General features: G+C 37.1%; 2 protein-coding genes and 1 long non-coding RNA gene across 3 annotated transcripts in view; 2 read left to right on the top strand and 1 right to left on the bottom strand.

Annotated features, from left to right (window-relative positions):
* Positions 1 to 23,723, top strand: part of LOC127854893 (protein white-like) — a 31,913-nt gene extending 8,190 nt beyond the window's left edge. Inside the window, exons 2-18 of the mRNA XM_052389997.1 lie at positions 5,654 to 5,799; positions 6,538 to 6,586; positions 6,994 to 7,183; positions 9,506 to 9,676; positions 9,978 to 10,144; positions 10,776 to 10,847; positions 11,996 to 12,098; positions 13,388 to 13,483; positions 13,991 to 14,125; positions 15,532 to 15,663; positions 17,993 to 18,085; positions 20,376 to 20,433; positions 20,742 to 20,819; positions 21,214 to 21,319; positions 21,917 to 22,017; positions 22,207 to 22,301; positions 22,825 to 23,723. Coding sequence (XP_052245957.1) covers positions 5,654 to 5,799; positions 6,538 to 6,586; positions 6,994 to 7,183; positions 9,506 to 9,676; positions 9,978 to 10,144; positions 10,776 to 10,847; positions 11,996 to 12,098; positions 13,388 to 13,483; positions 13,991 to 14,125; positions 15,532 to 15,663; positions 17,993 to 18,085; positions 20,376 to 20,433; positions 20,742 to 20,819; positions 21,214 to 21,319; positions 21,917 to 22,017; positions 22,207 to 22,301; positions 22,825 to 22,929 — 1,897 coding nt within the window. The 3' untranslated portion in view covers positions 22,930 to 23,723. The remainder of the gene's footprint in view (positions 1 to 5,653; positions 5,800 to 6,537; positions 6,587 to 6,993; positions 7,184 to 9,505; positions 9,677 to 9,977; positions 10,145 to 10,775; positions 10,848 to 11,995; positions 12,099 to 13,387; positions 13,484 to 13,990; positions 14,126 to 15,531; positions 15,664 to 17,992; positions 18,086 to 20,375; positions 20,434 to 20,741; positions 20,820 to 21,213; positions 21,320 to 21,916; positions 22,018 to 22,206; positions 22,302 to 22,824) is intronic.
* Positions 1 to 27,920, top strand: part of LOC127854896 (uncharacterized) — a 68,779-nt gene that overhangs the window by 16,747 nt on the left and 24,112 nt on the right. The gene's annotated exons all lie outside the window — the stretch shown is intronic.
* LOC127854899 (uncharacterized) lies at positions 21,090 to 26,366 on the bottom strand. Its single transcript, XR_008037189.1, has 2 exons — positions 26,271 to 26,366; positions 21,090 to 21,465 (listed from the first exon to the last, which is right to left on the bottom strand). It is a non-coding gene; the product is annotated as an uncharacterized LOC127854899 (long non-coding RNA).

Here is a 27,920-nt window from a genome sequence, read left to right as displayed (position 1 = left end):
TCGTGCTTAACTCTAATAGGGCCTAAATTAAAATTGAGTTTGTTTGCCCTTTACCGACCGACCCACTTTTTACCTCCCGACCCAAAAATTTTTATTGCGATTTCTGAAAACTTTTTTTTTTTATTTTCGTTTTTTTCGACAATGACAAAAGAGCCGAAAGCAATATTTTTATTCATGCGCGTATTTATATCCCTGTCTATTATTATCGCCCCTGACCGATCTAGGTCGCTCCGATGGTTGGAATTTCATACGCCCCAGAATAGACAGTAATGCAAGCGTCTATAACCAGCATCGCGATCGGCGGTGTTGGTTACAATACACTAAATGATCGCTTCATGTAGGGCTGTACTCTCTAAAAAAATATCATAGTTGGCAGGAAGGCATGTTTTACACTTTTTATCATTATTCGGGTGTTATCTTGCGGAGATAATGGTAGGGCATGAATAGGTGTTCACTACTGAATCCCTGAAATATGATACACTTGAAGACTATAGTAAACCGTTGCACTAGAAAAGGTTACATTCCACTAAGAAACGGCCGAAAAAAAAGTTGCAAAAACAGTCGATTTTGATTTGTGTCAAGTTCTTTCTTGCTTTGTACATGACATATCTTTTTTATTGCATAAATCGATTCCGCTTAGAATGGCCTTTAAGAAAAGGTATGGTTATGGGGGTCTCTATGTGCAAAATGTTGCATTTATTTTCGCTCAAAGTTGTCGCTTTTACATTGAATTATATAGGGAAACTATTTAGTGTATTATGACCTAAACGCAAAACCAGGCCTAGTCACAAAGGAGCTGTATTTACAGAAAATCATCATTTTTTTAGTGGGATATGACGCGTTTTGGCAAATTTCACGGAATAATGCGTTTGTTTCACGAATTTAAGGAGCATCGTGAGTTTTTAAGAAAAAAATACGTTTTCAGAGGAAAATAAGAAAAAAAACGTACAAAAACTCGTCTTGAGCATCTCAATTCGCAACAATTTGTGCTGAAAGAGCTCATGAACACGTTTTAATAGTTGTTTACTTCTTTTTCTACATAGCTTATAACAATATTCCAGTATTTTGACCGATTGTAATTATTTAGGGTAATCGTTTTACGCCTGAACGCCCGTTATAAATCAAAGCTCCGAACGCGAAAGTCACATGGCTTATCAGGCGTTATAATAAAATGCATTTCAAGTATTTCTACGTGAAAGATCGGTCTGAAAATTGGCATGCACATAGAAAATAGGTTTATACGTATCGAGAAGTGCTTATTTTTCGCGATGTTAACAGTAAACGTTGTCTTATAGGTTACAATACACTAAATGATCGCTTCATGTAGGGCTGTACTCTCTAAAAAAATATCATAGTTGACAGGAAGGCATGTTTAACACTTTTTACCATTATTCGGGTGTTATCTTGCGGAGATAATGGTAGGGCATGAATAGGTGTTCACTACTGAATCCCTAAAATATGATACACTTGAAGACTATAGTAAACCGTTGCACTAGAAAAGGTTACATTCCACTAAGAAACGGCCGAAAAAAAAGTTGCAAAAACAGTCGACTTTGATTTGTGTCAAGTTCTTTCTTGCTTTGTACATGACATATCTTTTTTATTGCATAAATCGATTCCGCTTAGAATGGCCTTTAAGAAAAGGTATGGTTATGGGGGTCTCTATGTGCAAAATGTTGCATTTATTTTCGCTCAAAGTTGTCGCTTTTACATTGAATTATATAGGGAAACTATTTAGTGTATTATGACCTGTTCCGTGAAAATGGCCGAACGACATCATACTTAACCATTGGTTCGCGAAAGTAGTCGGACATATACGAGTTTACGTTCGTTGTACACATGTTGTTAACGTGATCCAAGATGGCCGACAATTAAAAGAAATAACGATGCTCAGCGAGAACAAATAACTATCGAATTTACGACGGACATCATATAATTAGTATCGATTAATGAAAAGAGCGTGTCATTCTACGATTGAGCATAGGTTTTAGATACAAATAAAACTCTCTTTTTTTTGCAAATGTATGAACTGAATGTCACAGAACAAGTGATAAAGTGTTTGAAAATTGGAATGCAGTCTACTCGCAAAGAAAAATACATCTTACAGTTACAGGATTTTTTTTGTCGAAAATGCAAAATAAAAGACAAACATGATTTGATTTATATGCAAGTGGATCTGTGTTTAATCAGATTCATGTGCATATTCTGCTTTATTATGTTTGCCACACTGAACAGTTTACTGTAATGGCATGTTAGTGAAATGGATATGTAAAGGTAAACTTATTTAATTTATTATTAATGTCTCTTAGCTAAATACATCGACAACACTCAAGTATATATGTTTAAAGCGTTAGTATATCCACAAACTGAAACTAACACCCACTGTCCTACAGTGGGACTAACCACCCTCTCCCCCGTTGCGCCTACACCGAAAGGTCCTGCAACGTACCTATCCAGATCCAGAATTTATTTCCCCAAATCAAGTTTTCATGCTTATGTTAGTTGCAATAATACAACTCCCAGCTATTGACCCTCTGAGCTGTACGTATGTACTCATAAAAGCTCAGAGCATTCAAGAAGAAATAATGCTTTATAATAATGTTCAGTTTGCACTTTTATGAATTTACTTTTCCATGCTGAGACTATGCACTAACCGGTCAAACACTTAAAATTGAGGCCTGTAAAAACTTCAACAGGCCTGTGAATTGTTTCTCCTGGTAGGCAAGTCTGGCCTGTAAAATGTGATGGTCTTTCGCCACGTCTGAATTTTTCCATTAAAGGCTTTGGGCTGTCTTTCTACACTCCTTCAATGCTTGTTGCATGCTAATTAAGCCCAATTTAAGGGAAAGGTTTAAGTTAAAAATAAAAGCTGTCTGGCTGTTAAATAATTACAAATGCATTTGAGCAATTAAAATCATATAATGAACAAATATTTGATGTAATAACACACAAGCATGCATTTGATATTAATATATGCAAGAAACAGCAAACAAGATAATGTTAAGCTACATAGGGCTTCGTACACTGCAACAGTGCTTTAATAAAAGTGTTTTAAATATTCATAGACTATTAGTGTATTAAAAACATAATTTCTCAAATAAAATAAAATAATTTTCCTACCTACCTACCCACCTGTAAAATTTAGGGTCGGTAAAGGGCAAACCAACAATATTTTAATTGTGGCCTAGTATAGATGCATATTTCGTGTTTTTTTACAATTGAATATTTAAATCCAATTTATTTATTTCCTGTATTTTTTAGTAAAACACATCTTTTTTTTCAATCTTTTTAACTCACTATAACTCGTGTATGACGTTTTAATAACTGTACTATGTGTATGGTTTTCATCCTCAATTTTGTCTTTACCATTTAATAACTAAAATAATTTTATAAATCAATTATACATGTCTGTCGAGCAAAACTATAATATTGTAGCTGCATATTTTATATATAAAAAAACAACAAGAACACAAAAACAGAATAAATAATCATAGATTTGATATTAGGAAGTTCTCAATTAATCCTCATTCACATGTTGCTACACACTTGAAGCTACTGACAACGATTGTACTTTGTCTGATTGCTCTTTTGCACATGTTGATGTTGTTGCTAACAATCTAGAACGGTTATGTTAAGAGACATTTTGGATACATACATTTATAACTACGATTCCGTACATATATTTATAACTACGATTCCTTACAATAAACTGCTTTATGACATATAGAAAATTAGCATAATTTATATATACATTTTATGTTTAAATATAACTATGTTTTATATATTTTATTATCAATAAATAATTATATTGTTACTAATATTATGTTGTATAAACACTGATCGATCTTTTTATTTTCTATTTTTTGTGTTATATACATTTTCCGCGAAACGACGTTACGGTACTGTTTGACGTTGACGTCATTTCCTATGTTTATGTTTTTTTTACATGTACATGTAGAACTACTTTAAGGCTATGACCGAAAGATGTGTAATAGAGCTATTTAATAAATTAAGATAAAGAAAATTAACTTGTGTGTACGGTATATATTATTTAATGAGTTGCATATTTTGTAACTTGATTGTTTTGAAGATTGCAATATTAAAATTTAATTTGTTAATCATCCTTATATGTTTAGCGAACAAAACTCTTTATTATATTTGCATATTTTCTTATTTGTAAAAGCTTACAAAAAATATTATTTAAATATGTATGATAATCTTTTTGTTATCAATATGGTGCGTTGACATAAGGATTTGTATGTACCTGTTTAACTATTTGTTAATGACAAACATTTGTAAAGTTTAAGTCAATAAAACATTCTGTATGTCCGGTAACGACGTGGACATTAGTGTTTGCGACATTACAGTATGCGCATTACATAGTTCGTAACTGACTTAGGCCTAGTTTTCAATTAAAATAGTTTATTAAATAAAAATATATAGATCTGCTCTAAATAGACCGGACGCTCCAAAATTGACTGGAAGCTTTTTATGTCGATGTTCCAGTGTTGCTGATGTATTGTGGTCTGGGAGAGCAAGTGTTGGTTATAGTCCTCTAACACAAACACAGTGTATTATATAGAGAACGTTGTGTTGGCTCTGAGGTCTGGGAGAGCAAGTTTTGGTTATAGTCCTTTTACACAAACACAGGGTATATTAAGAGAACGTTGTGTTGGCTCTGAGGTCTGGGAGAGCAAGTGATGGTTATAGTCCTCTAACACAATACAGTGTATTATGTAGAGAACGTTGTGTTGGCTCTGAGGTCTGAGAGAGCAAGTGTTGTTTATAGTCCCCTAACACAACACAGTGTATTATTTAGAGAACGCTATGTTTGCTCTGAGGTCTGAGAGAGCAAGTGTTGGTTATAGTCCTCTAACACAACACAGTGTATTATTTAGAGAAAGTTGTGTTGGCTCTGAGGTCTGAGAGAGCAAGTGTTGTTTATAGTCCCCTAACACAACACAGTGTATTATTTAGAGAACGCTATGTTTGCTCTGAGGTCTGAGAGAGCAAGTGTTGGTTATAGTCCTCTAACACAACACAGTGTATTATTTAGAGAACGCTGTGTTTGCTCTGAGGTCTGAGAGAGCAAGTGTTGGTTATAGTCCTCTAACACAACACGGTGTATTATTTAGAGAACGCTATGTTTGCTCTGAGGTCTGAGAGAGCAAGTGTTGGTTATAGTCCTCTAACACAACACAGTGTATTATTTAGAGAACGCTATGTTGGCTCTGAGGTCTGAGAGAGCAAGTGTTGGTTATAGTCCTCTAACACAACACAGTGTATTATTTAGAGAACGCTGTGTTTGCTCTGAGGTCTGAGAGAGCAAGTGTTGGTTATAGTCCTCTAACACAACACATTGTATTATTTAGAGAACGCTGTGTTTGCTCTGAGGTCTGAGAGAGCAAGTGTTGGTTATAGTCCTCTAACACAACACATTGTATTATTTAGAGAACGCTGTGTTGGCTCTGTTAAGACACTTGTTTATTCTGCTGACCGAAGGTGACATAATTCGCATGAACACAATCAACAAGCAAGTACGCCTTGTTCTTGCAAAGTCACTTAAACACATTTTGAAAATACCTTAAGGGAATATGAAATTAAAACAACAACACCATACTCAGTATTTTCATCACTTGCCCTCGTGTTACAGGAATGAGGCCCATCATAGCATGGTTGACTCCTCGGAAACGGTGACGTTATCATGGCAGAACGTCAACGTCTACGTCAACCCGCCAAGTCGAGCATGCTGCCGGGGACCAGACCCCGCCGTAGAACGCAAGCACGTGCTAAGAAACGGTAACATTTTTAAGTGTTTTTCCCCGAAGTTTTTTAAACCTGGCTTTCTCACAAAGTTTCACTCGTTTGGCTTTGCCTGGGTTTGTCTCGATGTTTCATACGTTTGGCTTTGCCCGGCTTTATCACAAAGTTTCAAACGTTTGCATTTGATTTACGGAGTTTCATTTCTCAACATTCATAAACTCAACTTTCTATGAAACTTAAGCACTGATTTATTATCAACTGTACAAAATATAGCTCAAAATACATAAGGTTCTTAATCAGTATTAGTTTTATTAAACTACTTATATCAAAAATGGTCGCGCCCATCTAAATAATTGACACATTTTTGTTAGACTTAACGCGCATGGAGATCAACATTAATTTACTTTAAAAAATAGTTGCTTTCATGAAGCTATTTATAAAGGTCGGAATACAGAGTAAAGGTCATATTATGCTACCTAGGACACATACATGTATTTGTGTCACCCTGTGGTTCTATAATATAGAAAAAGGGGTTTAATAATTGTGCGCAAAGTGGCGTCCCAGAGGCACAGGCAAATCAGGGACGACACTTTCCGCTTCTACAATATTTTTCGTTTAAAGAAAGTCTCTTCTTAGCAAAAATCAAGTATAGGCGGAAAGTGTCGTCCCTGATTAGCCTGTGTGGACTGCGCAGGCTAATCTGGGACGACACTTCACGCACAGGTATTACACCACCTTTTCACAGATAATTAGTATAAAGTATCCATATTGCAGTGTGCGGCCTAGTGAGACCAGGGACACTTGTTGCTATCATCGGAGCAAGGTAGGCAGATATAGACGTCACTAAGGTCAAGCAATTTTCACCTAAATGATATACTTATATATGGACTGTTTCACTTTATACAATCTTCAACCATGTATTTGTTTGCCACCATTTGTCTTTTTGGGTCGTTATTTGTTTACTGCATAGAAAAGATGTGATACAAATGTTGTGTGTTAATATTTGATATGTGCCTGTGACACATTCTAAATATTTTTTCTGTAATAAATAGATGAGGACTTAACACACATTTAAGACAAAATATTATAGATCTGTTTACTTGCGATTAGCAGAACGTGAAAAGATACAACAACAGGTATATTATTTCGATATTTCAAATGCCGGTATATGATGACATTAATTTTATTCTGAATCATTTTGTCTAAATTAAAATAAACTCGGTTTTTAAGTGGTTCCGGTAAAACGACACTACTAAATACGCTGACGTCACGAACAAACAGCGAGGTTATGAAGTCAGCAGGCGAAATTCGGGTCAATGGCGTCGATGTGGGTCAAGGAATTCGGAACATCTCGGCTTACGTCACGCAAGATGATCTATTTATAGCGACAATGACGGTCAAAGAACACCTTACGTTCCGGGTATTAATACATTTCGATCAAAGTTTTGTTTTTAAATTCGCAGATTGTAAAGCATCCGCGTGTGTTAAAAGACGTACGAAAATCAGATTACATAAACAATGTAATTTACGAATATTCGATGAACCAGTATAGACCGTACCAAAGACCTATAAAATACATGTTTTCTATAGGTCTTTGACCGTACCCATATAATCTGCTTTTTAGCTCGACTATTATATATAAAATATGTATAGTGAAGCTATCCTACTCATCCCGGCGTCGGCGTGACCGTCTGCGTTAGCGTTAGCGTGCAAATGTTAAAGTTTTCGTATTACCCCAATTATTTTCATTGTCCCTTGACATATTGCTTTCATATTTTGCATACTTGTTTACCAACATGACCCCAACCTATAAACAAGAGCAGACAACTCTATCAAGCATTTTGTCATAATTATGGTCCCTTTTCCACTTTGAATATGCAGCAAATGTTAACGTTTTCGTACTACCCCTTTTTTTTCATTGTCCCTTGACATATTGCTTTTATATGTTGCATACCAGTACTTGTTTAGTAACATCACTCAACCTATAAACAAGAGCAGACAACTCTATCAAGCATTTTGTCATAATTATTGCCCCTTTTATACTTAGAATATGCATATTATTGATAAATCTATGTTAAAGTTTGCGTACTACCCCAAATATTTCCTATATCATTTGACATATTGCTTTTATATGTTGCAAACTTGTTTACCAACATGACCCCAACCTATAAACAAGAGCAGACCACTGTATCAAGCATTATGACATAATTATGGCCCCTTTTACACTTAGATAATTGAACATTTTGCTTAAATTGCCATAACTTCTTTATTTATGATCACATTTTTAGCTCGACTATTATATATGAAATATATATAGTGGAGCTATCCTACTCACCCTGGCGTCGGCGTCTGCGTCAGCGTCAGCGTTAGCGTAAGCATCCAAATGTTAAAGTTTTCGTACTACCCCAAATATTTTCTTTGTCCCTTGACATATTGCTTTCATATTTTGCATACTTGTTTACCAACATGACCCCAACCTATAAACAAGAGCAGACAACTCTATCAAGCATTTTGTCATAATTATTGCCCCTTTTATACTTAGAATATGCATATTATTGATAAATCTATGTTAAAGTTTGCGTACTACCCCAAATATTTCCTATATCCTTTGACAGATTGCTTTTGCATGTTGCATGCTTGTTTACCAACATGACCCCAACCTATAAAAAAGAGCAGACCACTCACTGTATCAATTATTTTGACATAATTATGGCCCCTTTTACACTTAGATAATTGAACATTTTGCTTAAATTGCCATAACTTCTTTATTTATGATCACATTTTATTATTACTTTGACAAAACAACACTTACCTGAATACCACAATGGATTCCACCCAAACAATACCCCACGCCCCTACCAGAATTCCTCCCCCCAACCCCCCCCCCCTTAAATTTTTATATTTTTTGTAAACATCATCTAATCAATTACCACACCCCAATTATACCCCCCTCTCACCCCCCTACCCTCCCACCCTCCCCCCCCAATTTTTTTAAACATCATCTAATAAATTACCACACCCCACATTATACCCCCCTCTCATCCCCCACCCCCTTCCCCCCACCCCCCCCCCCAATTTTTTTTATAAACATCATCTAATAAATTACCACACCCCACATTATACCCCCCTCTCACCCCACCCCCCTACCCCCCCCCCCCCCCTATTTTTTTTAAACATTAAATTACCCCACCACACATTATACCGCCCTCTCACCCCCTACCCCCCCCACCAAAAAAAACAACATTTTTTTTTCCTTTTTTATTTTTGAAAGATCGTCTAATAAATTATTGAATATTAACAATTTCCCCATGATGGCTTACGTTATACTGTCAAGCACTCGTATAGTCGAGCGCGCTGTCCTCTGACAGCTCTTGTTATATAGTTTTGTTGAATGCTCGTACATGTGCACGTATTATCAACACATACGTGAAAGATATAAGAACACATATTGTACAGATTGCTCCATTGAGCATGGTGGAATACGGAATCATGCACGTGCATTATCTAGACGGAAATAACAAAAACTATGGCATTTCATATTTTAGCAGTAGCGATATGGCTTTATAACGTCTTTAATAACGTCTTGGCATTGAAAAAAGCAAACATGTATTACATTTCTAGAAATTTTGCCATTTTTATGTTGACCAAGTGGAAGGCAGATGGAACCAAAATGAAGAAAGGCGCTGCTCCGTTATATTACATATTACGTTTTTCCCTACATATAACCTACATTTCATATCAGGCCCTATTGCGTATGGAGGCGGAAGTGACGCGGGAGCGCCGTATCGAGCGCGTTGACGAGGTGATCAAAGAGCTGGGGCTCACCAAGTGTCAGGACAACATCATCGGAAATCCGGGTCGCATCAAGGGAATTTCCGGCGGAGAGATGCGGCGGCTCTCATTCGCTTCAGAAGTATGTGGTATTTGTGTCTCGAAAAAAATAACGCGAATTTTAAATCCTGGACGAAACCCTACGGTCTTAAGAAACGGCATTCGAGAAAAACCCGAACCGTGTAAACTATCGTTTACCTCTTCTTAGCAAACACGTTGTATTAAAATGTATGTGCACTAAAATTTATATGCCCTCTTTTATCATTACGACCTGTTATGGATTAGTATCACTGTTTGAATCATTTTGTAATACATTGCGGATGTTATTGAATTTCAAATTATATCAAATAGAGATGGACTTATTAATGTTTACATAAATGCAGTTTCTTACCAATCCACCGCTGTTGTTCTGTGACGAGCCCACTTCCGGTCTGGACTCGTACATGGCAGAGAACATCGTGCAGACATTGCAGCAGACGGCAAAACGCGGCAAGACTGTCATCTGCACCATCCACCAACCCAGCTCCGAGGTGTTCGCTCTCTTCGATCAGTACGTGTACTTTTACATATTATAGAAATTGGACACAAGTAAATACCGAATTTGCACCATCGTCAACCTGTTTTCAATCTTTGATTAGCAAGGGTATTATGTCGCAAATGTGAACACACAAACGACTCTATTCTATTGCGAGAAACAAATTTTACAAAGAATATATTTTTTATTGTTTAACTACCCAATAATTGAATACAAATAGTGTTTCAGTCCGGAATCTTATTTTATCCCACTTTTACAGCGTATTCGGTTTATTAAAGCCCCGTTGATTAAATTTCTGCTATAAACCACTACACGAAATGACGTCATTTTTTCGACAAAATGACGTCAGAAATCCAGCGCAATTATCCAGTTAAACTAATTTTGTTTAAATAAAAAGGTTTACTATATAAAAGGTGGGATAAATAGAATAATAGATTATTAATTGTTGATCGGTTAATGAACACATCTTGTCACTCCAATGGGTTACATTAAAACTACGGAGATTTATTTTGTTGTTTAATTCGTTCGCATCAGAACTTCGAATAGTTGTTTAGCGGCATATTATAAACAATAAACAAACACTATTTTTAAATTTACAATAAGGTCAATTTAACTTACATTTTGTGGTGGTATGTTTTATTTTAAGCGTGATTGTCATGGCGGAGGGACGAGTGGCGTTCATGGGAGAAGCGGAACAGGCTCTTGACTTCTACAAGGGGTGAGTGGTGGAGATTGTTCAATCGACACACATTACAAAAAAGGACAAGTTATTGAAGATCTTCAAATGAATATTTTCAATGCCTTTTGCTAAAAGTGGTTATTGTTATTAATAGATCAATGTCTTAGCTACGTCTACATTCCAAAGTTGTTGATTTGTATTATTTTATGTCAATGCAATAGGACTCAGAATGATGGCTGTCAGAAAATAGATTTTTTTAGTTGACACCTTTGTTACTATTATTGCATTTGGCTTATATTATGGACTTTTTCGGTCAAAAAAACACTGTATTATACTATCCCAACACCGTTCCAATCCTATGTGCACGTTGATGTATTCTAATTTTTGCATAATTGACTTAATCGACATATATAGGGTTACCAATTTGTGGTCGAATTGTGTTAGTTTAAATGATTATGTAAACATACAGCTTAGGTTCATTACAAAATCGGACATACAAGTACTAAGTTTCGAAAAAAAAAGCAAATGTAAACGGTATTTTTAATAATGCTATTTGTTATTTTAAAAAATCAAAAAGTCCATAGATTTGTGTTTCCGCATTAAGCTACAGTTTTTTTCTTGTGAATAAAGTCCGTATTTGAACGTTTCTTTTACATAACGTTCTTCATTTACATATGTTTTATTAAAATGCGTGAAGTATCGCACTCGTTATCATAGCATGTCGTGGATTTAATTTTGATTTGTGGCCCTCCTCTTTGAGCGTTTGTTCTAAAAACCTACTACGCATATAAAGCAGATGTAGACTGTGCTATTTGAACATCGCCAGTGACTGTAACTAGCAAGGAGCCGTTCTCTGTGAAAAGGGTGTTTAATACATGTGCGTAAAGTGTCGCCCCAGATGCCTGTGCAATCCGCACAGGCTTATTAGGGACGTCACTTCCAGTTTATATGACATTGTTCGATTCAAGAAAGTCTCCATTTAGCAAAAATCAAGTTTAGGCGGAAAGTGTCATCCGTGATTGGCTTGTGCGGACTGCACAGGCTATTGTGGGACGACCTTTTACGTACATTCATTAAACCTCATTTTCAGAGAGCACGACCCCAACTTATTTCAAATATGATGCAGACTTATAACACTTGCAGGCAATTATCTCCATACGATCATTCCGAACATGCTTGTGTTACAGGATCGGGTTCCCATGCCCCATGAACTTTAACCCCGCCGACTTCTACATCCACACCATGGCTGTCAGGCCCGGCAAGGAGACCGAGTGTAAAGCGCGAATCGAGGTAACCTATATGTTCTCACATACGCTTTGTTTATCTATGTAGATGCAAGGTCCATTCCGATTTTTAAAATACTTTTTATAGGACGTGCAGTTTGCTCCAATATCGGTCGTTGCCATTCAGTTATTCACAGTAGGACTTCTTTATATTTATCATATGTGAAGCCTTCTTGATATACACATTATCATATTTTAAGCCTTCTTGATATACACATTATCATATTTGACGCCTTATTGATATACACATTATCATATTTGAAGCCTTCTTGATATACACATTATGATATTTGACGCCTTATTGATATACACATTATCATATTTGAAGCCTTCTTGATATACACGTTATTATATGTGAAGCCTTCTTGATATACTTATCATATTTGAAGCCTTCTTGATATGCACGTTATCATATTTGAAGCCTTCTTGATATACATTTTATTAGCTCGGAGAAAACCCGAAGGTATTGTCATAGCCAGCTTGTCGTCCGCCGTCCGGCGTCTGCCGTCCGCCGTGATAAAACCTTAACATTGGCTCTAAAATCAAAGTGCTTCCACCTACAACTTTGAAACTTCATATGAAGATGCACTTTGATGAGTTCTACACGCCACACCCATTTTTGGGTCACAAGGTCGAAGGTCAAGGTCACTGTGACCTCTAAAAAAAATCTAATAAAAATCTGAAAAGCTTTCATTTATTCAAGACTGCATCCGCAGTCGAGCGTTGGCACCCGTTATGCGGTGCTCTTGTCATATTTGAAGCCTTCTTGATATACACACTATCATATTTGAAGCCTTCTTGATATACACATTATCATATTTGAAGCCTTTTTGATATAAACATTATCAAATTTGAAGCCTTCTTTATATACACATTATCATATTTGAAGCCTTCTTGATATACACAGTATCAAATTTGAAGCCTTCTTTATAAACACATTTTCATATTGAAGCCTTCTTGATATACACATTATCATATTTGACGCCTTCTTGATATACACGTGTACATATTTGAAGCCTTCTTGATATACACTTTTTCATATTTTAAGCAAACAGAGAAAAACAAATAAATACGCAATTAATCAAGAAGAAATATAAGTAGGGTTAATATTTGTGTCATATTTTGAAGATTTTTTAAATCATTCACATTTATCGATATGTCTGTATGTGCAAATGAAAAACAATTTAAAGTAGCTTAAAGTAATCTTGAAAACGGCTTATTTTACGTCACAAAGAAACGCGTCTTAAAATAAATATAAATACTTGTTTATGAAAAAAAATCGTTATTTTTTTTCAGCAAATCTGCGATAAATTCGACGAGTCTCAGATTTGCAAGGAGATTGTTCAAGATATAAAAAGTGTGTCAGAAAATCCTAAAGAAGAAGGAATCATTGTAAGTAGTCATGCTTTAAGCCATGTTGTAGCGTCAAGTAACGTGCCGTTAGCACTTAGTTGACACGGGCGTTCTCCCAACTAGAATCTAACCTTGCTTAAATGTAAACGTTGTTTGTGTCACGTCGCTAAAATGTGCTACGCTTTAAAGCGTGTCACAATGCGTATAAGTTCGCAGTACATAGCAAATCATGTCGACGACTATTCCAATAATGATGACAACGAAGATGGTATTTTGATGATTATGAGCGTGATTATGTTTATGAAAATGATGATGATGATGATGATGATGATGGAGAGTAAGGCGAAAATAAATAAGATAATGTGTTTCTTTTGCTTATGATGAAGTTGCTGATTAAAATTATTGTGTCATGAAAGATGTGATTTTGCTTTTGTTGTGATTTCGCTACTGAGTATGATTGATTGATGATGATGATGATGATGATGATGATGATGATGATGATGATGATGATAATGATAATAATTGCATTATGTCTTTATTCGACAGATCGAGGAAGCGTTCAGCGGCACGTCACGCTACGAGGCCTCATTTTTCCAGCAGTTCAGGGCGGTGTTTGCGCGCTCCTGGAAGACCACATACAGAGAACCCATGCTCCTCCGAGTTAGGGTCATCCAGACAATTGTGAGTATTTTATGTTAGTGTCTGACTTGAAATAATTACTAACCCCCCCCCACCCCAACACACACATACATATAATTACTACCCCCCCACCCCAAACACACACACATACACATAATTACTAACCCCCCCACCCCCAACACACACACATACACATAATTACTATCCCCCCACCCCCAACACACACACATACACATAATTACTAACCCCCCCCCCCCAACACACACACATACACATAATTACTAAACCCCCCCCACCCCCAACACACACACATACACAATTACTACCCCCCCCCCCCCACCCCCAACACACACACAGACACATAATTACTACCCCCAACACACACACATACACAGAATTACGAACCCCCCACCCCCAACACACACACACACATACACTAGGACTACCCCCCCCACCCCAACACACACACATACACAGAATTACTACCCCTCCCCACCCCCAACACACACACATACACATAAGGACTACCACCCCCAACCACACACACACAGACACATACTACGACCCCCCCCCCCACCCACCCCCAACATCACATCACCAGACACAGAAGGACGACCCCCCCACCCCACCACACACCAGACACAGAAGGATCGACTAACCCCCCACACCCCCAACACACACGACACAGACACATAAATTACGAACCCCCACCCCCAACACCACACACATACACAGAATTACTAACCCCCACCCCCACACACACACACATACACATAAGTACTAACCCCCCACCCCCAACACAACACATACACATAGTATACCCTGATACCCCCCCCCCCCACCCCCCAACACACACACTACACATAAGTACTAACCCCCCCCCCCACCCCAAACACACACACAGACACATAAGTACTACCCCCCCCCCCACCCCCAACACACACACATACCCAAAATTACTACCCCCCACCCCCAACACCACACACATACAACATAATTACTAACCCCCCACCCCCAACACACACACATACACATAATACTACCCCTCCCCCCCTTTCTCTCGCTCATCTCTGCCAGGTGTATTATTCGTGAATAATTTATATACGTATTTTATTTTAAATTTTATGGTTTGCAAAGTACACTTAACAACCACATTCATATATGACCGTTAACTGTAAGTGGAAGCCTAAATGGATAGTTTCGAAAACATTCAATTTATTATTTAGACAATCAAAAAGGTGGAGAAAATATGTGTATTTTTGCAACTAGTATGGTTATTTTTTCTTCTGTTTGGATTGTACCAATTAAATGTCCCAAGACAATTTTGGTTCGCATAATTATTGCATTTGAATACGAGTTCAGTTATTACTAATCTTTCAAGGCGGTTTGCCGGACACTTGTATTAATATGCGACCGTAATGAATATTGTTTATCCCTACTCTTTTCAGTTTCTGGGGTTGATGCTCGGGCTAATCTATCTACAACTCGACATCGACCAACAGGGAGTAATGAACATCAATGGTGTTCTTTTCCTCATGCTCACCAACATGACGTTCTCGAATGTCTTCGGTGTTCTTAACGTACGTTCTTATCAACATCAGTTATTATTTAACGCTTTACCACTTAGATACATTACATACAGGATATTTGTTCATGTCAGTGTAACATCGTTTGTTATTTCACGAGTGGCGCAGTCACGAGTGAAAATATTATTTTTCTATGATCACGAGTGAAATAACAAACGATCTTACACTGACATGAACAAATTTTCAGTTTCTGTTATGTCCCTTTATCAAGAAAATCATTAACAGCTGTTTCCCTTTCCCTGAAAAATTACCCTTTTCCAGTGGCGTGCCTCAGTACATTTTAATACACAAAATGAAGTTATTTTTCGACGCAATGAAGTCACTATTCCAGCGATATTCTCCAGTTAAACTCTTTTACAATGTAAATAAACGGTGAAAAAAAGCTTAAAATACAAAGAAAATTTGTTGGATCCGTTAGAATTCCGAGTTTAATTCACTCGTGATCATAAAAATCTTGATATGATCATCTAAAAATAGAATTTTCACCGATGAAAAAACAATTTGTTTATTTTCACTGCTGTTATTTTAACACTGCAGAAAGGTCATATTTTAACATTAGGTATAAAAGAAATGTATGGATTTTGACGCATGTGTAGTCCCTTAGAAAGTTAAATTTAAGTAAAGACCTTTCTTACCAGATTCGAGTTGTAAAGGCTTCATTTCCAACCCATAGATACTGATGAGCAGCAAACAGCATAAAACCAGAACAGACTGCGAGTTACTCGCATGCTGTTCTGGTTTTATGCTGTTTGCACATAGCCATTTTCACTTGGCTTCTGCGTGGGAAAGGTTAAGTTTTTGTGTACGGTAGGCGATTTTTGTGGATATGACGCTTATGCCGCCCGAAGTCTCATCTCAGCTGTGAATCATTAAACTACAGGCTCAAACACTTTGTTCTAGTGCGAAATGTTCAGTCCACACTTGTTTTGATGAACGCTCATTTCGAGTAGAAATCATATTGAAAAATATTTCTGTTGAAGTTTATTTTATGAAGAAACCATTATTTTAAACAAATATGACAAAATACAGTGGACGAATATTGATTTGATCATTAATTGAATCTAATAGTTTTTTAGATCAATATATCATATCGTTATTACAAATAGTAACAAATAAAAACTCATTTCAAAATACATTTTGGATTCGTTCGATGCATGTCTAAAATATATTATTGGTTAATAAACTATTACGTCCGAATGGTTGTCCCTTAAAGTCAAAGTCATGCTTCAACTGATGTGTTTCATCACAGATATTATGTAACGCAAATACGTCATATATTGTGTAATCATTTGAAAAATAAAGTACGGAAAGCATTTTCGGTCATAAATTTTAGAGAAGAAACAAAAAAGGATGACATGTTAAATAAATGGTAACCAATTCACGTCGTGAGCGGGTTGTTATTCGTATCTTGCGGGGAAACGAGAAGGGTCGATTTTTCATATCTGAAAATAATCGGATCGCGCGGCTGCAACTGAACGAAATGGCGTCCACATTCAGTCCTAGCCAACAGTGATAAAATACAATTAGGCCGCAAATGAACGAAATAATCGCAAAAAAATCAAACATACAAGTAGTATGGCATTAAGACAATACAAATAACGATTGCAACTGAAGATAAACTGAAGGTTAGCTTTATGACTTTTTTTGATCTGGAACAGGAGTCATCAAATACAAGATTAAGTAAACGACACGCTTACCCCAATTCTAACATTAATCCACGGCATATAAAAAATACAACGATATGTGCTTTCATTTTCTGTTCTTCCATCCCTTTATCTTAATTTTTGTTTAAACCACACTCTTTATTGGAAACATTTTATCGAATGCTAACCATTTTGACCCAAAACGATTTACGAAATCAAATAACTGGTCGGAGCAATTTATTTTATTCTTTTCGAAGTTCCCAATTATGCCTGACACATATCCGATCGATGCTTTTCTTTAAATACATTTTACTGTTAAAGAAACCACCACGTTCGAACTGTTTCTCCTTAAATCAAGAGAGTCAACTGGTGTGTTTCGTCATTGAAATTACGTCACACGAGATATGATGATATGTATTATAAACGAAAACATACGGCAGAGCTGGGTCTGACGTCTATAATCGGCCCTTGCCGCATAATGGCAATTAGGTCAAAGGCCTTCGGACCGTTATGCCGGCAGTGGAGCGATTATAGACGTCCGGCCCAACTCTTCCGTGCGTTATAGTCTGAGTATTTAATCCAGACCAAGCGTTATCATCTCAGTGGTTTTTTTTTTGTTTGCAGCAAATGGCGCTTAGCGAAAATGTAGCTGTGTCACAAATATATGTTGATGATTTCAGTCCTTCCCGCTGGAGACTCCGATATTCATGCGCGAGTACGGAATCGGTCTGTACAGAGTGGATATCTACTTTATATGCAAGGTTCTCGCAGAGGTAAGGTTTTGTGAATGGAATTTCCACTGCACTTTTGTTTGCAAAAATAGTATTTGTTGAATTCAGGGATGGTTTCAATGGTGCCGTTTATTTGCTTTTCCTCATCGCTGATATGAAGTGTTTAGAAAGAAACTAAGGAATCTAATTTAAAAATTTTAAGTATATACTACAGTTTGATATATGAAGAACAGAAATAAAAAAGAACACATCTTTTTCGCTTGATATCGAGGTTTAAATTTGTTGTATGTAATATAGTGTGCATTTCTTTAACAAGACAAATAACGTAACTGTGTCATGAGGCTGCAATGGCTTCTTAAGATTAAATGGTTGCACTTATAGGCAATGTCCTAATAGGGGTCTCCATGCACCTCCCATGGGATTAATTTTCACCTATACCAAGTTGTTCAGTAACTCAAGTAAGTAATTTTTTTCACTTGTCCTCCAAGATAAACTCAATTGAAAGTGTTCATATCAACCAGTTTCCATGGCAACCTCCATTCAAAATTGGACAACGGACCAGGGCACATCATTATTATTTTATATCTTGTCGTAATACAAACAAATTAGTGCTTAAACAAAGGCTACACATTGTGCTTTATTGTAAAGACCAAATTATATATTTATCTCATTTGCATATTCATGAATATTAATGAGAAACTAACAAAATCGGGGAAAAATAGACAAATATCACAATATAGACTGAAATATTTTAGGTACAGATTGTTTTCAGTAAATATGTGAATGTCAGCATAAGCCACTACTTGCAGATATTTAAAAAGAGAGATATAAAGGACATTACTTGAAGCTTAATAGATTTAACACACCCCGAAAAGTGGGTGCGGTAAACATAAAAAACAAGGAAAATCTCTTCCTATTAGTTATTTAGTTGCTCATTGCTGTTTTTACTTGTTCTTTTACATTTTGTGTATACTGTTTAACTGTCTTCATTGCCGACTCTTTCCATTTCAGTATCACTTTCATCAGTGTCATTATCCTTTACAAGTTCATTTGCCATTTCCTTCAATACTTCAACAATTTGAGGCGGGAGTATATCTCCATCAATCCAAAGAGGTTCAATCAGGCCTGTTTTGGTCCAAAAATGTCCTTCCGTTGCAACTGGTATATCTATATCGGGTTTGTGTGACCTTTACCATATGCTGTTTAATTTGAACCCCTGACAATGACATATTCTTCATAATTTTGTACTACATTCAATTAATTGACGGTTGCAAGATACTTTTTGACACTGGTGCTGGAATCATAGAAAACTATTTGACATGAATGAAGTAGCTACGGGATTAACTGAAGAGTTCAGATCAGCATTTTTAGGTATACATGCATACTGCGGTTGTGACAAAACAAGCGCTTTCAAAGGAAAGGGGCATATCAAACCTATTAAGTTGTTGGAAAAAAGGCCATGAACCGGTTCTCCAATGGCTGCTTTAGGAAATATCTGGACAGTTGCAGACGAAGTAGTGGGTGAATTGGATAAATTCACGTGTGTCATGTATGGACATGCTAGAACCGACTTGGTAGATAAATTGCGTTTTCTTATAATAAAGGAGGTCTGTGATGATAGCCCAAATGCGTAAAAAAATGTAGACTTGTCAGTGTTGCCTCCCTGTAAGCAATGTCATCTGCAACACATCCGTAGAGTGAATTATCAAGTTTGCATATGGATAAGGTCACACATACTCAATCCAGATATACCACTTGCAACGGAGGGACATGGATGGACCAAAACACTGATACAGGCCTTATTGAACCTCTTTGGATTGATGGAGATATAATCCCGCCACAAATTGTTGATGTATTGGAGGACATGGCAAATGACCTTGAAGAAGATAATGGCGCTGTTGAAAGTGATACTGAAACAGAATCGTCGATAAAGACAGTTAAACAGTATACACAAAATGTATTTAAATTAAAAGAACAAGTAAAAGTAGCAATGAGCAACTGAATAACTAATAGGAAGAGATTAGTCGCCCTGGTCCGTCTTCCAATTTTGAGTGGCGGTTGCCATGGAAACTGGTTGATATGAACCCTTTCAATTGAATTTATCTTTTAGGACAAGTGAAAAAATTTACTGACTTGAGTTACTGAACAACTTGGTATAGGTGAAAATTAATCCCAGGGGGGGGGGGGGGGGGTGCATGGAGACCCCTATTAGGACATGGCCTATTATTGTCAATACGTTTATGCTTTATGGTAAGTTTGTGTATTGTTCATTCATGGAGTAAAACTTAACTTTTATATACCTGTAATAATACAGTGTGTGTTCATGTTTCAGTTTCCATCGTTCATCTTCATTCCTATCCTCTTCTCTAGCATCACCTACTGGATGATTGGTAAGAATAGCTACCTTTGTATTTTATTTGACTTTCAGAATTTTTCACTTTTAGTCACTGACACGTTGATATAATCAATAAAGTATCTGTTTTTATTTTTGGAAATATATATTTAATTAGACTACATGCTAAAAAACCTATTAGCTCGCTCTTAATGTATGATCCCATTGTGTGCTCCAAGATTTAACTTGTACAACAAAAGACCCGAAGAAAGTGTTCTTGTCGAACAGTTTGCTATTCACCAACTGTACGCATATTGGTCTACTACAGGACTTGTATCACATCCCTGATTTGTCTTACGTTATCAGGCCTGTACGCGTCATTCGAGGCGTTCTGCGTGTTCACAGGCGTGATCCTCCTGGTGGCAAACATCGCGGTCTCATTCGGTAGGTATGACTATTAGTTCATCGGTATTTAGGGTCTTATACACACATCCCCATGGGACACATTTTTAACCCGAATTAACAATTAATGGAAAATGTCGTTTTTCGTAAGGTATTCAGGTACTTGTTTTACAGATCCTTGGCAGGTAATATCCGAGCTCATAAGGTACTGTACATTTAAAACTATGTTTCCTTCTTTCTTTGTAAACATAAATATTTTATACATGAAATATGACAAAACAAGAAAGTTATATTCCTTTTTTTGCCAAAATAAACCAACGGTTTACATTTTCCTTAACAACCAATACAACGGATCACAGCAATGTTTATAAACTTGTATAGCATCTATTTGTATATAAAAAGCTCAGGTGTTTTAATGACGTAATTTCCGTTGCAGGCTACATCGTGTCAGCTGCGGTAAACCATGTTGGAACAGCCCTGGCTATCGCTCCGCCGCTGATGATCCCGCTGCTGATGTTCGGTGGATTTTTCCTCAACTCTGAGTAAGTAATTGGTTTCCCGCTTCTGATGTTCGGTGGATATTTCCTAAACTCTTTGTAAGTAATTGGTTTCCCGCTTCTGATGTTCGGTGGATTGTTCCTCAACTCAGAGTAAGTCACAGTTTCCTGGACCAGACAGGATCTGGAAGCTAAGGTATGAAAGGCACGTTCAAATTACGATTGCTATCTGAAGTTTACAAAATATAAAGGTCCGTTCTCATTGAAAAAGGGGTTTACTGCATGTGCGTAAAGTGTCGTACCAGATTAGCCTGTGCAGTCCGCACAGGCTTATCAGGGACGACACTTTCCGCTTTTATAATATTGTTGTTTCAAGAAAGTCTCTTCTTAGCAAAAATAAAGATAATGTGGAAAGTGTCGTCCCTGATTAGCCTATGCGGACTGCACAGGCTAATCTGGGACGACACTTTACACACATGCATTAAACCCCTTTTTCACAGAGTACGACCCAATTATGTTCATGGATCTTGATCAGTGTGATCAGTGTCTATCTTGTGTCACCGTGCTCTGGGCCAGGTTTAAGTTACGCCTTAGTTCAGAAAAAAGGTTCTAGAGATCACTATTTAACCTTGTGTATTTCAGTTCCATACCCGTGTATTTCATCTGGCTCGAGTATTTGTCCTGGTTCAAATATGCCATGGAGCTAATTGCTATCAACCAGTGGGAGAACATCGACTCCATAGGTAAGTAAACCTTGCACTGGTAGACACCAGGTCCATGAATAATATGTTTAGTTAATAATTTTAATCCATTTTGAGCACTTAAATCAGTAACATTAAATCATACATAAAATGCTTCTTCTAATTATGTAAAGATGTATTAGTGTTTCTAAATATTAACAGATTAAAGGTTACATTTGAATCAATCTTCAGAGTGTCCAGCTGCGACAGGCAATAGTACTACTTGTAACCCAAACTGCTTGTTCAGGAGCGGTGAGGGCGTGTTAAATTACCTTAACTTTGACAAGGTACGTTTGGGTCGTAGCGCGAATCGTCTTGTACGTTAATGAAACATGGTTTAAAAGCACTGATTTGGAGTTCTGTTTGTGTCCAAACTAATTTAAGACTGTATCGTATTTAAAGAACACCAGTCTGCAAACAGTGATGTCGTTCTTGTTCTCACTAGTAAATGAAAAGGAGCCTGGTGCAAAATATTAATGAAGCGAATTATGAACCACATGAATGACGGCATTAAGTTGAACTATGTCCCGTCAAGATCAACCTCCGCGTAGAGATTTATGTGAGAGCAAGGAACGACAACTCTGCGTGGAGATTGCGTGTAGACATTCGAAGTCCGCCCATTCGTATTTTCTTTTCATTCCCAAACAATCATAACCACACACCATCTAAGCCTGGACCAGATTACTTCAGTTGATTATTTTTCTCGACCAGACGATATATGATTAAGTTTAGACCGCATACAGAACTTTTAGTTTTAAGATCGTGCGAAATTGAAATTCTTTTACAAAATGTATGTGTTCTTGTTTGAAGGAGAAGGTATGGCTGAATGTGGGACTGCTGTTTGCCATGATGGTTGGGTACCGCCTGATAGCCTTCATCATACTCTTTGGCAAGGCTCGAAAGTCCAAGCAGTAGACAGTGGATGACGTCATAATGTGTGAGGTCAACTTTGTAAATTCCCGATGACCAGTGTCATAATATCGCTCCCATATTAAGGAAATGACGATGCATCACTTTCCTTGACCGAACAATTGTACAAAAGTCACGTAGTAGATGTGACGCCTATGTTTTTATCCAGGGAGTTTTTTTTAAACCATGTGAGGTAATTCATTGTTACATAATTACATTCAAGGGGCGTGACACATAACTTCAAAGAAATGGTTTTACCGTGTGGTTTTTGGTTTTCTTCTGCGACGAACGCTTGAACTGGAGATACATTGTATAACAATTCCCCTTTATTCGGTTAGTCTATCTCACCGTTCATCGTGTGCAATCACTTTGCTTTGAAGTATTTCCCGTCATGTATCGTGTGCAATCGCTATGTTTAAGTTCATTGTTTTTAAGTTATATGTTTGCCTATGGAATGTAAAGAGATCGCTCTTTGAGAGTTCCTTGTATTGTTGTTTTTTGTCATGGTGTGAACTACTGGAGCTCAATTCGTCTAAACCATGTGTTATTATATCAATGATATCCAAAATGACACGTAAATTGTACATGGTTTACTTTCCCATCGGCGATCTTGGATATTGTGTGCATTACCATTAACGTTTCGATACCAAAATCTCATTATAATTGTATACATTGCAGTTACATGTTAACTTTTAAAATCATTTACTATATAAGTAACTACATGTTCGATAGAAATAGCACCATCAAGAGGGAAAGTAAGTTGTGATGTTAAACCGTTTATAAATCTTTGTTTAACAATACATCATTGAGTTGTTACACTCCCAGTGTAATTTACATGTAAATTTATTTAGTGCAAAACATCAACTGATCAGTTATTCATTTTTATCATAGAAAGTGGTATGTAACGTGATTTTTGTCTATCTCGTGAAGTTCAATTTGCTCCTCTTAAAAGCTTGCTAGCTGAGTAAGTGTCCTTTTTACTACTGATTCAGAAATAAAGCTCTTGCGTCGAGAAAGAACTGAAAAATATCAACGAATGTGTTATCATTATCATAAAACGACGAACATATCTCTGTATGTCTTTATTGTAGTTTTGCGTTTATATCGTTTCATTACGCAATTATTTGCTTGTTACATGTTTGTATTAGGGCAAAAGCCCACCGTTCAGCGGCGTGCGTTGGCCGTTTACATGAATCCCTTTCTGACATAACTATAGAGATACCTTTGCTACTCGATTTTTTTACCACTCGTCATTTATTTTCGCGATGATATATCATTGAATTTGTAGTAACAGAGACACCTCGACATGCTTTATCACATCAATCTACATACCTCAAGAAAAAATAACAAATCAAAGCGCTGAAGGCACCGAAGTTGTTCGCTGTTGTCGTCCTTGATTAGCTTTTGCGCATTGCACATGCTAATCAGTGTTCACAGACTAATTTTATTTGACATGCATTAAGCCCCGTTTTCCCTGAAAGCAGCCGATCTTTACAGATTTCAATGATAAACACTAGACTGGCCAATGTCGACTTACAAGCTGGTAAACACACCCACTGCAGTAGTATAGCAGACGCTCCTAAGAATTCGTCGTCTACAGTGCAGACAGGCAGCGGTAATCGTTCTTAGCATAGTGAGTTATAGTCCTTAGCGTATCTAAGCTAGCTAAGCACATACTGATTTGCAAAACATGCTCTGCAAATTTAGTCGGCCGCTAACGCGACCAACTAAAATGTTATTTAGAATTTGGCAAAGTGTGCTCAAATTTGTCGTAACAAATGTATCGTACAAAACAAAATGTGTAACTTATTTTAAAATAACGCATGCAATCAGTGCGATTTGAAGTTTTAAAAATGTGAAATGTGGGTATATAAAAGAAGGAACTTCATTGATCATGTGCGTATTAAATCATATGAAATATAATAATAATTTTGGATAACTATAAATTTTTGAATACTAAATACACCGATGTTTTTTTCTCAAATGATGATATTTTGAGCTCGTGAGCAAATACCGTCCACCTGCTGTGTCCTACATAACAGATCCATAGTCACGCTTGAAGAAGAAGTAATTGGGTATTCAACAGGGCAACCATTTTGGTATAAGCTTCAACATTATAATCCCACATTTAACACCTTTCAAGACGCTCACTTCAGCAAAAATGAATACAAGTAAACTGACGCTTTTGTCTACAGCAAGCGACACACCCACAGAAACAATCTTCTTAGATACGTAAATATTTGGGAAAAAGAAGCCTGTAAATTAGTTATGAATCAAACCAAAACCACAATGATTAAATCAAAACTAGACACCCACAACCAGAAAGCAATGACAACATGTGTCACCAAATGCGCTAAACGAAAATCACGACACAAGTAGATTATACATTGAACATGCCTCAATGAAATAAGTAAAAAATTATCCCGCTTTCTTACCAAAGACGATTGAATATGTATGCAAGAAACTTTTAACAGCTAAAAATCCGAATATTCGTTTTTAACACAAATGTGAAATTGAATTGCTGAAAACGAAAAGTGCAACAAAAACACAAATAAATCGAGGAGATAAAACACAAAATGCAGATTTATAATGTATAAGGCGGACGAGTAAATAAGCCATTTAAGAGACTGCAAATAACACCAAACAATAAAGCATACGGAATAACTTAAGAATAGCCTGTGTTGCACAGGGCTAGGGATGTCAAATCTTGGTATCGGTTACAAATAGCATAGTCACGCTTGAGAATTAGTATTGTGATATAATGGTCTACAAGTAATCCTAAGCAAAACTAATAAATGTAGGTTTGTTTCATAACATATAACATTAGCAACAAGAAACCGTCGGAGACGGATGATGCTCCTCAAAGGTATTTTTGTCACAATATTGCACTATATATTCAGATAAAAGGAAACGTCTTGTGGGCACAGTAGTTGGGGGGACAAAAAAAAATTATAAAAAATTTCAAAAGGCCATAACTCTGTGAAAAATCATCCGACCAGAACCCGCTGGAAATATGCACATCTCCTCTTGGTAGTGAAGCTTCCCATAAAGTTTCTTGAATTCCGGTCATTAGTTGCTGAGAAATAGCCCAGACAAAAATTGTGCACAGACGGACAGACAGACAGACAGACAGACGCACACACGGACAGACGAAGCGGCGACTATTTATTTTTGGGGAGCATAAAAATATGATGAAGATATGGGCAAAGACCTACTCACCGAATGTTGACAGATTCTGACAGTTCACTGAATTATATGGCATATGAATGCTGAACAGTTAAATGAGATTTCATGCATATATCATTATATCTACAGCTTAATCCTTATAATCCTTAAATGTTGCTTACAACTTTAGTTATTAAACCTCGTTCCCATGATTGTAATTCCACATAGAATATCACTTCCTTGTCACTCATAAACAGTGTCGACCATGCTTAAAGACGTCATAACTTTATCTTTATGATTTAAGCAAAAGACTGCGCCATATAGTTAAAGGTTACAGTAAACTATGTCTTATTGTATGAATGCTAATGATATGCTACTGTATATTTCAAGTTATTGTCATTTGATTGAAAAGCATAGATATAACATTTGGAACTATTTCTTGGTATGCGGAAGCGTTTTGAAGAGTTCACTTTTGCGCGCATATTTGATTGGATGACAGGTTCAAATCGGCGATTCGAGCATTCTTATTGGTTGGAGCTGTTGCATTACCATTTACGGAGTCTGAGGAATTGTATCATGGGGCATCCATATAAAAGACGCGTCGCAGACGACTTGCGACACATTCAACTTTTCGGCCACACAACATCTATAATTATTAAAACTTTTAACAACTTTAATAATACAATCAAGAAAGAACTGGGATGTCGGATAGAATGTAACTACATGTATATTATATTCTTATACATTTGTTGTTTTCTGTTAGAATATTTTGAGAAGTATAAAAAAATTAGGTCTCACTGTTTTCATTTCTTTATTCTTTATTCATAGACTAATAACAATTTAATAAACTAATAAATACCTGGTTGATAGAAAGGAAACAGTATAATCGACGGCACGAAACCGTTTCATTGGTGTTAGAAGTGGGATGCTAATATACTTTTAGCATCTCAGAACTTTTGTTTGTCGTCACCACGGGGGACAGCAAGGGACGAAAACGGCGCAGAACGGGAACGGCCTCACGAAAACGGGAACGGACTGACGAAAACGGGAACGGCTTGACCAAAACGGGAACGGCCCGACGAAAACGGGAACTGCCTGACCAAAACGGGAACGGCCTGACCAAAACGGGAACGGCCTGACCAAAACGGAACGGCTGCACAATAACGGGAACGGCTGCAATAGAACAGGTACGGCTGCACCAGAACGGGAACGGCAACATTAGAGCGGGAACGGATGCTATAGAACGGAAACGGTTGCACCAGAACGGAACAGCTGCACCAGAACGGAGCACAGAACGGGAAAGGCTGCACCAGAACGAGAACGGCTTCACCAGAACGGAACGACCGGGGCGGTAAAAGACGGAAACAGAAGTAGATGATCGTTTCCTAACTGCTTATTGTGTAAATTTATATGATCTATGTTTTATTGTGAACAATAAAGCGCAAATTTTCAAGTTCTTTTTCTTTGTTCCATTACTTCCACATTAGTCGTACAATGGCGGACAACAATTATCAGTATGACTCCGAAGTTGACGTCAATGTGAACGTGAACGGAAGAGGGGAAGGTCAAGCGTACCAAACGGGCACATTGGACGAAGCATATGGTGGCTTTTACAGGCGTGGACCGCGTCCAAACTTTAAACCAGACCCTTATTCCGGAGATGAAGATTGGGACCAGTACATCGCATACTTCGAAGATTGTACAGAGCTTGCACAATCGAACGAAAAGGAGAAGTTTCTATACCTTGCTACATCTCTTAAGCAGCAGGCGCGCATGCATTACAGTTCGTTACCTTTTGCAGAGAAACGGTCATACAAACTCCTGACAAACAG

The sequence above is a fragment of the Dreissena polymorpha genome, chromosome 13, assembly GCF_020536995.1.
Source record: "Dreissena polymorpha isolate Duluth1 chromosome 13, UMN_Dpol_1.0, whole genome shotgun sequence".
Classification (NCBI taxonomy): domain Eukaryota; kingdom Metazoa; phylum Mollusca; class Bivalvia; order Myida; family Dreissenidae; genus Dreissena; species Dreissena polymorpha.
The sequence above is the reverse complement of the archived record's forward strand: the minus strand, read 5'-3'. Positions and strand labels throughout refer to the sequence as shown.